Source organism: Pungitius pungitius, chromosome 10 (genome assembly GCF_949316345.1).
Source record: "Pungitius pungitius chromosome 10, fPunPun2.1, whole genome shotgun sequence".
Taxonomy (NCBI): domain Eukaryota; kingdom Metazoa; phylum Chordata; class Actinopteri; order Perciformes; family Gasterosteidae; genus Pungitius; species Pungitius pungitius.
Window position 1 is genome coordinate 10,771,745 of NC_084909.1, and position 16,897 is coordinate 10,788,641.

At 41.3% G+C, this 16,897-nt stretch overlaps 2 protein-coding genes across 3 annotated transcripts in view; one reads left to right on the plus strand and one right to left on the minus strand.

The window, feature by feature from the left end:
- Window positions 1-6,196, plus strand: part of st6gal2a (ST6 beta-galactosamide alpha-2,6-sialyltranferase 2a) — a 37,708-nt gene extending 31,512 nt beyond the window's left edge. For both annotated transcript variants that reach the window (XM_037489619.2, XM_037489620.2), the window contains one exon: window positions 2,870-6,196. In XM_037489619.2, coding sequence (XP_037345516.1) covers window positions 2,870-3,117 — 248 coding nt within the window. In that variant the 3' untranslated portion in view covers window positions 3,118-6,196. The remainder of the gene's footprint in view (window positions 1-2,869) is intronic.
- Window positions 1,611-16,791, minus strand: tmtops2b (teleost multiple tissue opsin 2b). The gene is made up of 4 exons (XM_037489623.2): window positions 15,892-16,791; window positions 9,760-10,085; window positions 6,219-6,452; window positions 1,611-1,916 (listed from the first exon to the last, which is right to left on the minus strand). Exons 1-4 carry the CDS (start codon window positions 16,256-16,258, stop codon window positions 1,614-1,616), a joined length of 1,230 nt encoding a protein of 409 aa, XP_037345520.2. The 5' UTR covers window positions 16,259-16,791; the 3' UTR covers window positions 1,611-1,613.
- Window positions 16,792-16,897: the final 106 nt, after the last annotated feature.

Below are 16,897 nucleotides of genomic sequence, written 5' to 3' on the forward strand. Positions count from 1 at the left end.
TCTCTTCAACAGCAATAATGTTTATTAAATAATTAAAACAAACAATCACAACTTGAGACCATCTTATGATGGGAAAAAACGCCAGCTGCAATTCCAAATCTATAAGTGACTGTGGTGGGCTCAGCTTTCATTTCCATCTCAAATGCACAACTGTAACGTGACTGCATCCTGCAGTCTTGCATCACGCTGCTGCGTTCAAAAGGCAGACAGAAAAATAACCCCCGGGCAAAGCACTGCAATCCTCATCTGGGGTGGTTCCACATTACAGAAGGTGACTCCAGGAGCTTGCTCCAATGCCACACACACACACACACACAACCAGACAACCAGATGAAGTATGAGTCATTTGGCCTCCCAAAGAACCTTTGATGTGCTCCTCTTCATTTAACATGTTGCAGCAGTAATTGGCATCAATGTCTCCTGAGTGGAAACTTCCCATAGTTTCCACTCAGTGCCACAGCTTTTACTTGACCAGTGACTCCAAGAGATGTCTCTCATCACTTGGAACAAATTAGAATTCAACATACATAAAACATGTAAGTAAATTGTGCAGCAACACAACACATTTAGGGCATCTTAAAAGAGGGAACACCAAAACAGACATGGCAGGAATGAATAAAATAGACATTATAAAATTGTAAGCATATACAGCTTGAAAGTTGTGTGACAACGAGGAGGAAAGGACGTCAGTACCATGATTAAAACATCAATCCACTTATGACACTCATTGAAGAAGCACAACTCTGGAGTGGACGAGCATTTACAGCAGCGCAGTGACTTCCAGTGTAATCGGGAGCAAATGTGCTCGGTAGATGATCACATTTAGGCTGGGTTCATAATAAACATCTACAGTACATCCTTTAAAACTTTTTTATTACAATTACAATTTTAATAAATGAATATTAAAAGATGTACAGACATAAAATGAGGGCAGAGTAATCAATGTGGCCAAAAGTAGATGTCCTCATGTTGTTGTGTACTTTAGATCTTTTGTGCGACATTCCTTTAGTACAATTAAGGGAAATCCCAATACTTTTACACACAAGATTTTAGATAAAAATGTGCAGTTTCGGTGAAGATCTTTAGTTAGTTTCAACATTACAAGTGAGACCTATGGAGAATGTGCTGACCTAAACACTTTTAAGGATAAATTGGAAGGGGGCAACACAGTGCTCCACATTGAGGCTGAAGTAGTGTTGATCCTTTACTGCTTTACCGTAAATACTTTTTTCCACAATTAGTGGTGTAATGTTCAGATGGCCACATACTTTTAGCGGTCTGGTTGATATGACGTTTTGTGTTTTTATCAAAGACTCAAGCACAAATAAGCTCACACATACATACATATCAGCTGATATGATGACCCTTCTCAGCCTCATAGATATGGTCGATTCAATCACTAGTAGGTCCTGAAGGCCTTTAAAATCTATAGTTGATTACCAGCACGAACGCAACATACAACTTGTATACTCAATCCAAACCTTAATATTTTCATGAATAGCAGTTAGGTTTCTCAAACACACGGTTGTGTTGTTTCCCTTTCCCAATGTGGGAGCTGCAGGTTGAAGCATCTGAAGCAATGTGAGAACCTCTGACAACAGTCATTCAGTTGGCTAAGTCAGGCAGTCATGCTGATTCTTTGCTGCTTCATCATGACTGTGTTTCTCCTGTCGGATCATGTTGGGGATATTCAGGCTCAGGTCGTGACCTTGAAGGGGGGGGCTTGTGTGCTTGGTGGCCGAGGTGCTGCAGAAGTGGTTGACGGCGTCGGTGGAGACCTGGGCGGTGCAAGCCAGCGTGTTACTGCAGACTCTGCGGTTCAGATGGATCACGGTGGTCTTGGAGGGCATGGAGGTGTTGTGGTTCTCTGCTGACCAGTGATCGCAGTGAAACAGGATCAAGAAACACCTGTAGAACTGAGAAAGGGGTGGAAAGGCGGACAGTGTGAACACAGCGTAGGAGCTCAAGCGGAGAGTTGTTGCAGTCACTGGAGGTGGGTTGACCTTGGTTTCATGCTCGCAGGGAGACTCAAAGTACAAGTCTGCTCAGAGTTTGAATCAGCAGAAATGTGGCCTTAGTGCACTTCCATGTGATCGCAGTCAACGTGTAGTGATGCTTGAGAGTGTAAAACATCTCCCAAAGTGTTGCTCTGGTGAAGTATGTGGTCTGGTTACTGTGAAAAGGATCTAAAAGTGAACGTCTGAATGTTTGTTGGATATTATTGTTGGACTGCATTGTAAAGGTTGATGGTGTTTATTGTAAACTGATCTAACACAGGTCGTGTCTAATGAGATTTAAATGATAATGAATACTGTATGGGGTAATTCAATTAGATCTATTTTGGACGAATTAGAGGGTCAAACGTCTGCATCTTTTTACGAAAACAAAACACAAAACCTCCACCAAGGCCACGGATTCTGCTTGGTTATTTGTGGTGATTGAGATCCGGCTGGACAGCAACAATTGAGAAGCAGCTGCAAACAGAATAGCAATCCTCAGAAAGAAAGGATAGACAGAAATTGGCAGAGACGTTTTAAAGCGAGGTGGAATAAAATACTGCAAAGGAAAAGAAAAAGCATAGGTTTGGGACTGGTTTGAGTTAGTATACCTCACAGTGTATGAAAGATACCTGGCAGAGCATGCTGTCGTCATTTTCATGCATTATAGATTACGTTCTATTTTCATCCTTATCCACGGACGGTTTTGCTGCGTGTGCATGCTTTAAGCACGATTTGACATTAAAAGGAATATTCCTGAAAAAGTAAATTTATACAATCTGTGTTTGTGTTTCCAGTTGTGACTCAGCAAGTATCTTTAAATATGATGACCTGAACTTCTGTCTCACTCATCCTCTCTGTTGTCATTGCAGGTATCCTCCTGATGATGGCGCTGTGCGAGCAGCTGCATGTTTACGAGTACATTCCCTCCATGAGGCAGACGGACCTTTGCCACTACCATGAGCGTTATTATGATGCTGCCTGCACACTGGGTGCCTATCATCCCCTCCTGTATGAGAAGAGCCTGATCCAGAGGATCCACACAGGCTCCAAGAATGACCTCAGGTGGAAGGGACGGGTCACTCTTCCGGGCCTCAGCACCGTCAACTGTGATATCTGAAGGATGAAGCCTGAACCTCTGACCCCCAAAAACACACACTACAGTCTTGTCTGGCTGGTGAAGGGAGAGGTGCAATAAAGCCACTGGAGACAAGGCGGCTGGAGCTGACATGTTTCAAATTAGAGACCTTGAAGAACATAAGCCATAGCCCCCTTTGGGGAGGGATCAACATGAAGGCTTCTGAAAGAAGTTTTCCAGGAAAGAGTCTCCCAGATGGAGCTGAATAAGACATTTCTCTCTGCTTTAGCTGAGCCACGTTAGCTGTGGAGCTGACTAGGGTAGCAACAGATAAGTGGTTTTAGATAGTCAAGTGAATTTTCCATAAGTGGGTGTTACAGAAGCGTAAACTGTTTATCAATTTTTATTGGTGGTTCTCCACTAAGGAAGTGAACCACCGGTTTGTGATTTGTACCGTTTCAAAGGGGTTGTAATAAAGCAACGAAAGTCCTCTACACAAAATGTCATAATACAGACACTGACCAATACACACACTTTCAAACTGGCAGAGTTCAGAACTTGTAGAGCAGAGTGCACATTTTAAGAGACCACAGATGTTCCTGATTGACATTCCTCTGATATCTCCTTGTGAAATCCGGTCACAGGCGGAGGGCCTCACTACTGTAGTCGTTAAGTTTAACACTAAATGACTTTCCTGTGCTCGAACCAGTCTGTTGCTCATTCACAATGACTTCTCATCTAGTGTCAAGAAGCCAGGAAGAAAGGCACTGGTTGTCATTTTAAGGATTCATCCTACCTAAAGTACCCTTATTCCATTTTCTTTACCTCCAGATTAGTCAAATCCAATTTAATGGGGGCCAAACCGATCTTCAGAACAAAGCGGTGCTGGGAACAGCCGTAGCCGTGTGCCTGTTGGTCGACTGAACACGTCCTCTGGTTGCCTTGTGACTGTTAAGGGTACATGCAGTACATACTGTGCCAAGACTGCAGGGACATGCAGTTGAATTGCCCTGAGAGGTGTGGGAGCAGGAGATTCTCAGCTTTGTCTCAGCAATCACCATCCCCGGTTCTGACTGTCACTTTACTCTTTATTGAATGTAACTGTACCTCTGTGTGTAATGAACGAAACCCCTCCTGCTGCTCACCACTGCAGTACACATGGTATCTAGGGATTATTTCCTTGTTATGTTACAGACAAGCTCATTTCCTACAACTATTTATGTGTCATATTTCCTGGATCCTCTAATATTGGTTCCTACTCTTCAGCAGCTCAGTGAAGACGATTATAAAAGAGGAATTTGAATCAGTAATATCGGCAGACTTGTTTTGCCTCCAGCTGGGATGATTTCTAAGTATCCAGCCGGTCAGTGCCACATCTGCAGCAGGCTCTAGAGGTATTTGTCCAGCGTGGGGAGGGAGCCTCGTTGTGTCTGCAGACAGTCAGAAAAATCTTGCCTTTTTAAAAGAGATTTCTTTTGCAAAGTGTGCTATTTTATAAAATGTTGCTGTGCCATTGGTTGTGGTTTGATACAAGGTGTGAAAACGTGTCTTCAGAAATGTTGCCTTGAATAGTCTGGTGTGGTGGATTAGATGGCTCTGGTATTACTAGTACGTAGATGAGTCTGGGGCGCAACATTACTTGCGGTTTAGTAGGGCTGGGTATCATGCAATATGTGTCAGTGCTACTGAAAACACATGCTGATACATTCATTTTTGGAACACCTGATCAACGGAAAGAATTTTAATGCTTGACAGACAAAAACCATCTCCTTAAAAAATGTCAGTGGACAAAATATTAGAAAACACACCTCTATAAAAAACTACAACTTCATGAATATAGGCTTGATTTACAAAGATTAGATAGTATTGCTTTTTAGGTGGACCTAAACTGGAATGTAGAGATAAAATAAACATGGGAATGGCTAATTCAGTGAATTACAAACATGATAAGGATTTCATCACATTGATGCAAAATTCTGTAAATCTCGTATTGCCAAAAAAGCAGTTATTCTCATCCGTTTGCAGATGCCACAGTAGAAATTGTAAAGAAATAGCCCTCACAATTGAGAAATGGTCTCGCGTTAAACAGTCAATACAGGGGTCATATCAACCAGCTCAGTTTGACAGATGCATGTTGCCCAGAATGCACAGAGAAATGTCGCTGTGTGTGATACCCAGCCCCACTTTCTGGTGGATTATTTCATTGGCTGCTCCAAGAGTCTCTCAAACAGTGAACCCTGTAAAGTCAGCAACTGTTGAAGGACCGTAATGAAACAAAATGACTTTTAAGTAGGTTTATGATTAATTTTAAATCATGGGGATTTCCACCTTTTATGTTTCTCTGTTGACATAAATTATGTTTTATTGCTTGTGATTGTAATACACTGAAACCTGAACATATGGTACATGTATATTTCTTAATTGTATTGATTCATTTCCAAAGCACAGAGCATGCAAATCAGGATCAGGGCTAAGAGTCTTAAACTGTGCTGTACCGTGCTGCAAGTAGACACCGTCGTCATTAATGTTGTGAGGCCATCATGCTATGAGATCATTTTTTTCTTAAGTGGTATTATGAAGATTTTCGTGCATGCTTATGGACAAGGTAATCACAACCAGCCGCGGTGCAGCTATTAGTAGTTCCCTTGGGTGCGCTGGATTCAGTGAAAAGGATGTGCCAAATTCCATTTTCAATTATGTTTGTCAAGGTTGGTTGAGGACTGATAGCAGGACCTCTAAGGTGCTATTGCTTCGCTCTGGAATTTTGAATCCTCTTCAAGACAACAATTTTATTGGCAGGATTAAACGCTGGACATGATGCTGAAATGTTTGTGTGTCAGGAAGAGAAACGTGTTTGCAGACACCATCTATTTCATTTTTCTGTTTCCGCTCTTTACTCTTGAGGCCGATGTTTCATGCCTTGTTTTTTCCTAATGTGGGAAGCTGCCTCTAATTGATTGTTCAACATTTAAGTATTTGGACATTTCCCTCGTGCAGCTTCCTGCAACGTAAGTGAAGATCTTGTTTCACACTGGAATTGAATTGAAATGGACCATTTGTATGATTCAGCTGCTGTGATTTGTCTTTTTTTACTGTGTAAATAAAGCTGTTGTACATGTCATGTTTTGCTGTTGGCGACTCACCTGTTTATTCATGAGTATGTAGATGAGCGGGTTGATGACCGTGCTGCTCTTGGCCAGCAGTGAAGGCACCACGCTGGCCACGGGACTGATGATGTTGGGTGGGCCGAATGTCGCCATCATGGCCACGACGCCGTAAGGCACCCAGCACAACATGTAGCACGCCGCTGTAGTCAGAACCATAAAGAGTATGTGGTACTCCCTCCTGCGGGCTGCAGTCTTTCGGATCCTACCCACCTGGGGATGAGAATCGCACAGCGTTGATGAAGCGAAGATGTTTGTTCGTTAACATGAAATACCTTTCTTTGTTTCCAGCCTTCTGGTGGGGGTGGGGGGTTTGGTTGGTTGTTGTTTCACTACAGTGTGTACACCCAGCAGAGTCTTAAAAGTTTTTAAGCTCTCACTGTTTGTAGTTTCAAGCATGTTTTGCAAGTTTCCCCAACAGCACAAACTACTATTCTAATGTTACAGACGACAGACATTTTAAAAGAAGTTACTAATTTGTAAATTTCAGGAAAGTGATCACTGAGTGGTTTATTAGGGTGAACTAAATTGAAACTGTCTGTACTTTTACTCTATTGGAATTTAAATGCATTGTCCATTAAAAAAAACTTGATTATGATTTGTATGCATCGTGTAGGTCTATTGAGTTTCCATTACGTTCAGTACTCGTTAGATACATTTTTCATGGCCACTGGTTTTCTGTGTGTTAGATTTGACAACTTAATGTGGGACTATGCTTCATGTGTGTGCAACAAAAATGATGTAATAATGAGGTACTTTGATATTGCACATTAGTGTCAAATTAAATAAATCTGTTTTCACGCAGTGAACCTTGAGCTTTTGAGGGCCCAGGAGGCCCTGTGTGTTCAATCAAAGGCAGAGAAAAATAATTATCTTTACACCGGCTTATTCTTCAGTGAACACATTCTAAAAATCTACTTTTACTAATTTTCTCTTGATAAATATTTCTAAGAGAACTCCTCTAGCTTTATCCTAATCGAGTTAATCATAACTCTTTGGATCTCCTCACACACCGATGGCTTTTCTTCATTCTTTCTCCATCCTTCTGTTCTGTCGATGCATAGAAACATATAAAACAAGTTCAGCTCCCTACACGACCAACATGTTGAGCAGCTCACTAAAGGCAAAGTTTTAACAATCACTGGGGATGTAACCTGGCAGGAGCTCAGCTCTGCTCATGGATATGATAACTTCAAACACACGATGGTCACTCATGCAAGAATGTGTCCAATTCACTTTTATTTTAGATGCAAGTTGACTGCAAGTCCCTGTTGAATTCATTCATTAGAGGTTCGCTTTAACGCACGTCACAGAGCATTGCACCCAAAAAAATGACCATATATAGCGTGGTGTCATGTTTGCCAAGCTGAGATGGAGGCGATAAATCACTGCGTCATTTCTGCCCGGCGATTGATTGTACTCTTCCCCTCTAAAGACAAAATCAGATGTTGGTGTATTTGTTCAGGATGAAAAGGGCTTTGAATACTTCAGTTAAATGAAATCAATTTTCCTGTCACTCTTGTTCCTTTCTACATCTAATGATTACCACTTATTTGCTGGGACTGATGAATTTGTTATATTATTATATTGAGATGAGATCCTGTCGTTTGTCTTTCAGCTTTTGGATGATGTCCAAATGAGGGCAGCTCTGTTTTCTCCTCTCTCACTGAAATACATCCTTGGATACATCCTTGGAACTTGATCAGTCAAGGCAAACTTCTTCTTGTATTATTGCCATCATGCTTGCATTCATAGCCTTGCTTTGACACGTTTCTTTTTTACTCTACAGATATGCTTTGACTATTTGCAGCCACATCTCCCTACACACCAACCACATCTGTTCTGTATGTGCTGAGCTTTAACTTGTGTTATGGATGTATCTGCTGAGGCAAATCCATAGATCCCTCCCCGGGTAGAGACTCTTTGTTCAAAGGAATTTGTTCTATTTCCTACAGGCTTGACTCTTGAAGAGCTGTCGCTATAGGGCTCATCAAGGCGTGCATGCACACTCTTCTCAACACATGCAATGTATAACAGCACAGCGACTATAGTTCTGCTCCCATTTCTTCTTCAGCACCAAGCGGTCATTGAGTGAAGTCAATTAGCAGTATGTGCGAGTGCACAGACGCCAGGTGGACTACCTGTGTGAACTTTAAATGATGAATACACATGATGATAAATGATCAATACTTCACATGCACAGACACACTCTCAGCAACGACTGAACTTTCATCTTTTTTTGTCTGTTGATTATAATCCTGTGCGTAATTTGTATCAACAATTGTAGGTTTTTCACAGCAGCACCAACAGCTGCTGTTGAATGTACTCTGTGAGTCAATGTAAAGTGAAATTAGGTACGAAGATGTACCTTTAAATAGGGTTAGTGTGCTAAGTGACAGTGGAGTCAGCTGCAATTCAACTAATGTGAAATGCCCCCAGGCAGGTGATTATAGGTGAAGGGCACTTCTTATCAAAGTTGCTTATTGGTAACAGAAGGTTTTAGGAATCTTAGGAATAGCCACCCGGCAGTAAGAGGAAGACCGATCCCTGTAGGAATGTCCCTGGGACATGAGACCTGTGGAGCTTCTTTTAAGTGGGTCAATGATTCATTGCTGTCTTAAGTAAGCTGTCCAGTCATTATTGAATAATCAGTGTGTCTTTTTAAACCTGAGGTCGAAAGTGCTTGGAAGAAATATAGGATTATCACAACTAAAAAAAGAAGATCTTGGCAGAAGATTTGTGGATACCTTTAGGCTTTCACTGCAGCAGCAGCTGATCTTTCTGCAGTAATGCTATGATAATACCCTGGCCCAAACCAATCCTGCTCTCAGGAATAAACAAAGTAAATCCCTGAGAGTGCAGAGGATCTAATCAGCTTAAAGCAAGTAAAGACTTGGCTCAAATCTGACAGCACCAGTTGCCGTGCTACGGATACTTAAAGTGACTGTGACAATGTATAGCCTCTTACTAAATATTGCTCACCGTGGTGGAAAAAACACAAATGCCATCACAGAAGAGAGTCCATGCTATTTCTGTGGTCTCAGGCAGAGGACAGGCAGGCTTAGGTTTTTTATTTTTATATCCTGGTCAAGAGCAGAAGCCTCAAAAGGCTTATTCCTTGACCTGTACCTAGCACCAATAGAAAAGGGCTCTGTTAAAGGGCGGTTTGTGTTAGTTCGGCTTCAACGAACGCTAGGTCTACCTCCACTTCCACTCCCATAGGCCCTGATCTTCACTCCCTTGTTTGTTTCTGGGGCTGACGATTGAGCATGCATTTTATCGTATATGTATTTAGTTTGAAAGGTTTCTGTGAATATTCTTCACCTTAAAAGTGGGAAACCATTGGAGACAGTTGCAAAACATGATATGGGGAGTGTGCTACCCAAAAGGTAGATTTTGGTGGAGGACCAATTTAAGCAATTTGTGTTTTTGCTTTTAACATGAACAGGAAAATAGATAACAGACAGATAACAGACAGGAAAATAGATAAGCATTTACACACACTTTGTTGTCTCTCTACCTGTTTGACTGCCAATAACAGCCTACTATAGCAGTAGATCATCACCAGCATGGGTAGACCCAGGCAGAACGTAAAGAGGCAGATGATGTAAGCGTGAGATTGGGCCGTCTGAACCGTCCAGGACACAGAGCAACTGGTTCCTGCGCCCTCTATGCCGTAGCTGCTCCAGCCCAGCAGAGGGGGCACTGTCCAGAACAAGGAGTACAGCCAGGAGCCCCCAATAGCGAGTAGCGGCTTGCGATAGTCGGGCCCAGCCTTGTTGTATACAGTCAGAGTGCTGTATCGGTCGTAGGAGAGGATCACCAGAGAGATCAGCGACACGATACCTGACAGAGACACAGAGGAGAACATATGAGAGAAGGCATCTGGAAGTCATCAATGCATTATTTTAGATGTACATATTTTGTTGTTTTTTCCATGGGAAACATGAACGTGAGGACCGAACTCCATGACAATCCATCACAAAGATGTTGATATACTTAACTTAATGTGAAACACATGGTGCTTTTGGAGCTACAAATGTCACTACGATTGAGTATATACTGTATTTCATTGGGTAAATGAAGACTTTGAGCTACTGGTGGCTCAGAAGGAAAAGTCCGGAAATCACATGTCATTAGGTCCCATTCTTTGGTGAAGATGAGTGTCTGCAGGGAGTGATGGAGTCAGAGTCTAGACTGAACTGACATCACTGTAGTTAATTGAGTATTCGACAAAGCCTTCAAAAGTGCCCCTTTCATTTGTAAGGGCTTAGTAATCGAAGAATCTGCCAGAATGCTCTTGGCGTTCATACTTTTCTCCGCTTCGGATTGCACTCTCAAAAACGTTGCTTGCAATTCCAATGCACTTAGAGCGGCAACACATAATTTCAATCAAAGTATCGGCACAATAAAACCCACACGCATCTGGCTTTGGTATTCAGGGGGAAAGGTTACAATCAGCACTAATATACGTGACAAATGACTCAGCCACGTACTTATTGACTCATTGACCCTTATTGGCAGGGATGGAAAAATGAAAATCAGGTTAATGAGCAAATTCTCCATCTGCTGGCGTGATGTTACGACCTCAGTTTAGCCAAATGTGGCGGTTCCGGTCCAATTGTAACCAAATGGTACTCATGAGTTAACGATTTGTTCATTTTGAACGAATCCTTGCAAGGATTCGTGAGTAACGAGTCCTCTCAAAGAGAGATTCATTTTCTTGTGGTCTCGCATCGGGACTGTTACAGTTTAGTGCAGGGTAATTGTTTGCCGTGATAATTAAATGCCAGTGTGATAATAAATGACCATTTCAAATCATCGAAACTGTCATGATACATTATTTTAATGCAGGAATTTCTTTTAAATTAGTATCTGCTGGTTTACATGCACTAACCTACATGGGAATATGATACGTGTTTGCAGTGGACATATTTAGCCCAGGGAATTGACTATAAAACGGGGGCGGGTTTAAGGGAACTGGTGGCTTATGTAACAATAAAAGAAATAATATCTAGAGCCAGTGTTTGGTATGTCCCTTGTGGTTTACTGTCCAAATATGGTGGCCAACTACATGAAAAGGATTTGCTCCATATAGATATTTGCTGCTCATTCTAACAAAACCAGGGTTCTTACTTGAAGAAACACAAGAAAAAAACATACTTATTAGTGTTATATTCAATTTATTCCACTAGATATGTCCAAAAACTGCACACTTAATAATTGACCACTGAGTAACTAATCAACAATGGCTTATCATTGTCATATAAAGGCCCATATTGGCTTTAACATACTTTTCAAACATGTTATTCTGTAAAAGGTAGCTAGTTTTACTGTAGTTAAGAATATCTATTGTACATAGCACTTCCTTTGTTTCTGTTCCATGTGTTTTGGAATACATATCTTAGGCCCATGAGTCGTCTTGTACTCACATTACTTATGAACTTTTTTTCGACCCATGAAAACAAGGTGTCAAGATATTGCAAAAGAATATTTGTTCGGTGTCATCTATCATCTTGTGGTGTAAATCATCGAAGGGAACCTCAAAGTGTCAGTGACAATAATAACACATGACTGTGTGCACCACATGGACCTGTACCTGGTGTCCACAGTGTATGAATCTCACTATAATTTAGGAAATACATTGGTTTAAAAATACTGTTATTCTTTTGTACTATAGCACCAGTCCTCATTTTTAGTACAAGTAAACGGAAAGAATTGTGGGTAAGGCTTAATTAAATTAAAACCTAATTTTTTGTCAAACTTTCAAACCTGCTAGGGAACATTTCCTTCAGTATGGCAATGTTTTAGTGCTTAAAGATAGGTATAGAACAATATAATGTTCATATATAGATAATTAATTCATATACTGTGTGTTATGAATTCTATTTTACAGTTTGTGTATGCAAGTTTCACTCCCTTTTTTCTATCTTTATTATTAGTGGCCAATGCAGCTGCAATCCCTACATCCCACTGGTTTCCACACAGTGAACACATTGTGATGGCACAGCAGTCACCACAGTGTCCTAGCGCCAGCATGTGTCTTCAGAAAAAAAAACAGTGCATATTTACACTGGTTCAGTTCATTTTATTGAGTTCTTATTCGCCCCAACCCACTATGCCAAAACCTGAACTTTATCAAATGCAATGCTGTGATTCATCTGCTGCTGTTCAATGAAGTTAAAAAAGATTCACCTCTCTTTGTATTTGCCATAGAAAGCAGAGTTATTGTAATACGCCATAGTTCAAAGTACTCCCCATCACCATCTGGCATTCACAGAAGGTTGAGATAGAGAGCAGAAATTCCTGCATCCCTTAAGAAAAACACGGCACATTGAAACCGGGCACACAAACCACTTGAAACATGGCATGAAACATTCAATGAATAAAATAATGTAATATCTAATTGAGAAACATTCCGATCATGGTCAGAATATGAGTTGCCAGTTCAACCGTCTGGCATGTGTTTAGCATGTAGTGTTGTGTATGACGGCCCCGAGAGACTAAGGAAGGAAGACCCAAGGAACTAATAAAACTTTCAAATTCAACACAATCAAGGTAGCTACATGACAGTAAATTACATATGGTAAAAACACATGGGGTGAGCTAACACTAACGAATACACGTAGCTAGCTAGCAAGCAAAAGTAACAGCCATGTTGATACTGGTGACACCAACACAATGAGTTTGATCGATAGTTCACTGAGTAGTTTTACACAAAACTAAGTGGCCCTATCACTAAATATGACGTTGCTGGTTTGCAAAACAATTTCTGAAATGACCAAATGTCACATATGTAATTAATCTAAATATTTGTGAACTACTTGTGATAAATCTGCACAGAATAATAATAAATAAAACTTTTTGTAATCGTCGCATTGCTTTACTGAACATGTAGTCAAGTGAAACTAACAGACTTGTCATTGATTTGTTGTTCACCTTGCTGGTATCATTTTTTAAGAAACCATCTGCAAGACAAAACTGAAAATTCCCTTTATGCCATAACTAGAGACCTCAACAGCTCACATTGCATTGTCTTGTCTCATTAGAGTTTTTTCGTATTTGTTATTGACAAAAAGATGTTTTTGAGTGGCGAATGCATTTTAAATCTGTAACATCTGCAAAATAAAGGCCTAAACACAGTTATGATGCTGGTTTCTGTCTGATCTGACATTGGTGATTGTTCTATGTCTTGACTGCGCTCTCTCTCTACAATATGAACAACATCCTATACAAGATTTATTTTCCAAATTTGCTGCTGCTGAATGATGATTACGTGACGAATGAGCTTGTATTCTGCCAATGACGTCTTCCGTTATCTCATCTGAAGGGCAGACATCAGGGTGGGGAGGGTGGGAGGATGATTTATAGTTCAAGGCAGGCATTAATGTGGTGGTTTGCAGTTTAACTAAAGGGCTAAAGGGCCATCTTCACACATAATAAAGCGTAGCCAACCACCAACGGACATGTGAAGAGGTAATGTTCTTTTCACAATGTAATTGACGGTGAGAATCAGATGTTTGTGGTGATGTGAGGTTGCAGAATGCTGGTAGACACATAAACAAATACTAATCACATACTTATTGGGAATCACGGTTTGTTATTGCCTGTGAACCTTATGGTTTAAAATGAGGCATTTTTGACAACGTCACTTTAGTTCAATTTTTTGTTTGTGGAATCATTCACATTTATCAATTCGCAAGACAGGACTGAAAACAACCCACTGAATTATTGCTGAGTTTACATTGTGTTTCTGAGGAGGTCAGGCTGAAAGGATATCTGTTTGTTCACCGTGGAAGAAAAAGCATTAAAAGGAAATATCAAGGTTGTTGTTGTCTTCTTTCTGTGTGCTCCTATCCGCTTGTATCTGCTGCAGTGTTTGTCTTACATAAAGGTTGAGAAACGGAGGATCTTAATATCGTTATTGGCCATTTGTCAACATCTCCTTGATTCAATCAACTTTTTTGTTTGTAGGAAAAAGTTTGGGTGGGTACCCTGCTTTATTGCCAAGGCAGGATTAGAAAACATATGCTGCAAAAACATTCCCTGCAGGCAACATGAAACAACAATTTGATGTGTCTTCTGGTACTGTTTCACTGGACAGCAGCATGAGATACGCAGTATCTTCAGTATTCAGCCGCATTATGAGCCCAGAGGGAGACTAAGTCAAAGTATCCCTGCTGATTTTAATAACATGGAAATTTCTCTCAATCAAATTTCTCTTCCTTTTTTTTCAATAAGGGATATCAAAGCACAGCCGGTGACTAAACAAACAAAGTACACAAACATACATCCCTTTTGACGCCAGATATGAGAGAGTGAAGAAACTGTGAGGACAGAAGAAATTAAAAGAAGAAAAAATGATTTGTGCAGATCATTAGTTAATTGACTTTTGTGTGGCGCGTTTTGAGTTCTAAATCTGTTCTGAAAGCGCTCACACATTCACTGTGGTGCCCATCATTGTATATCATTATCCCAGAAACTGATAAAGATGCATTTGATTGATATCAATATGTGTCTCGATAATATAGTTATTGTTAATAATTTTGACCATAATTGTAGACAGCAAAGACAGGCATGCTGATATTAACTGAAGACCAGTTTCAGCTTGACATGGTACAAATGAAAGGTTTTAATAAACACATCTCCTATGGCAATGATTTTTCTTTTGAAAAGGTACCACCGTTGGAGCGATCAAGAGGACGCTGTGGGACGTGAGTGTGCTGAATGATTGTGAACTCTTTCATGGATTGGATATACAATCAAATAGAGGCAAATAACACATTCAAAAATCAATGAGCCTCTTCTAATCGTAAAAAGGTGTAGACATGAAGGTTATTGCCTCCAATTTCTTACATCATCATGCCTTGTTCTGGTAGACAGACTGAACATTAAACGCCACTCAAAAGCACTGACTTGACTGCAAAAAAGATGCCCATTTCTCTCTGTGTCAGTTCTTTCAGGTGTCAATGGAACATGAAAATATACGACCCATTGTGCACAAAAGGGTTCTGTGTCAAATTTTCAACAGTATAAATCACGAGTGGCTTAAATAGTACCTTTTTTGAGAAAATGCACTGGAAGGGAAGGGAAGTGAGCATTTAAACTTGATCAATAAGTCCATTATTGTGCACTAGTGAGAATAGGTCAAAAAGAATGTTTCAGTTTTGTTCTTGCTCGTAATAACTTCAAGTCATCAGACTGTGGAGGCGGGCAAGAAAAAAAGGTTTCTTCAAAAATTCGAGGTAAAAAAAGGGGAAATAATTGATGCGTAAATTATTATCTGGGATTGTGGTATTCCTCTAATTTAGTTTTACTTCCCTTTTGACACTATAGATACTCTTATGGTGCGTGTCTGCCTGTACAATAAAGCAAGAACAAATAACAATATTTCCTCAAATAATAGATTTACACCTTTACTTTGCGTAAATTTGCCCGTCCATTGAAGCAAACCTATACATGAACTGTCATTATGCAAACCCAACCACTGAATCTTGCTGCACAACAACACCTTTGCCAAACAATAAATAAATAGGAGAGTGGTACATGTATAACCTGCCTTAATTTTGACCAGTAATGCGTCTTTTTGTTGTCGGACTCTCTCGGATTAGTTTCTCAGGCACATAGCATCGGGGAACGGGGGGAACCTTACCGAAGCAGGAGTTGATGAAGCCGTACCAGCTGCAGCCGCTGCGCCCCAGCAGCCACTTGCCCCGCAGGCTGGAGGCGAAGCTGAGAGTGGTGCCGAACAAACACACCAGCATGTCGCTCACGCTGATGTTCAGCAGCAGCATGTTCACCGGCGTTCGCAGCTTCTTGAATTTGCAAAACAAAAGCAGCACCACGAGGTTGTTGACGAAGCCGAATGTCATGATGAAGCCCAGCATCACGGACAGCACGACGAAGCCCGTCGGAGAGAGCTTCGCCCTGCCCGCCGACGCGTCCAGCAGCTCCCGCTCATCGCTCAGGTTGAAGCTGTGATTCAGACCAGCCTGACCAAAAAACATCCTGCTGTCCATTCATCGGAGCTCGTCTTCTTTCACTCTGGAGCCGTTTTTGGTTCTCACGCGTTTGGGTCCTTTACGAACGTGGAAATAAGTTTTTGCATAGCAGCGTAGCTCTGTCTCCATGCTGTTTTGTCTTCTGGGACATCGGGACCTCAGGGCTTCGTGTGTTTCAAAACGCACATTCCTCCACTTCCGTTGAGCGCATGCAGCAGGTAGCTCGTCCCTACGAACCTGTGCCCGTTGCGAAGGCTAAAAAACACATTATGCCCATAAAGTGCCACCTGTTGCCTCAACGCATCACGCGTCCCCTTGTTCGGATTCAGCGCATTGAAGTGGGTGCACCAGGTTCCCTCGACGCTTTAGAAATAGTTGTCAAGGCCGTTCTTATTCATTTAATTGCATTTAAACCTTCACCAAATAGTTTTGTGTTCGGGCAAGTGCGCCATGTCCGAGTTCCACTTTTAGATTTATTGTAATCCGCACTCAGTCCGGCTCAGGAAAGATGCGGTGTTGCGTAAAGTGCCCTCTGCTCCGCTTCCGAGACTCTTTTAAGGGCAACTCCTACGTCACGAGGCATTCTCCATCCACGACCCCTTATTGGTGTGTGTGTGTGTGTGTGTGTGTGTGTGTGTGTGTGTGTGTGTGTGTGTG

Excerpts from the sequence above, each read along its gene's own strand:
- tmtops2b (XM_037489623.2), bottom strand. The coding sequence starts at position 16,258 with ATGGACAGCAGGATGTTTTTTGGTCAGGCTGGTCTGAATCACAGCTTC. Across the intron at positions 6,453-9,759 it reads TGTTATTGGCAGTCAAACAG|GTGGGTAGGATCCGAAAGAC; the intron begins GTAGAGAGACAA and ends TCTCATCCCCAG. Across the intron at positions 1,917-6,218 it reads ACATACTCATGAATAAACAG|TTCTACAGGTGTTTCTTGAT; the intron begins GTGAGTCGCCAA and ends CCCCTTTCTCAG.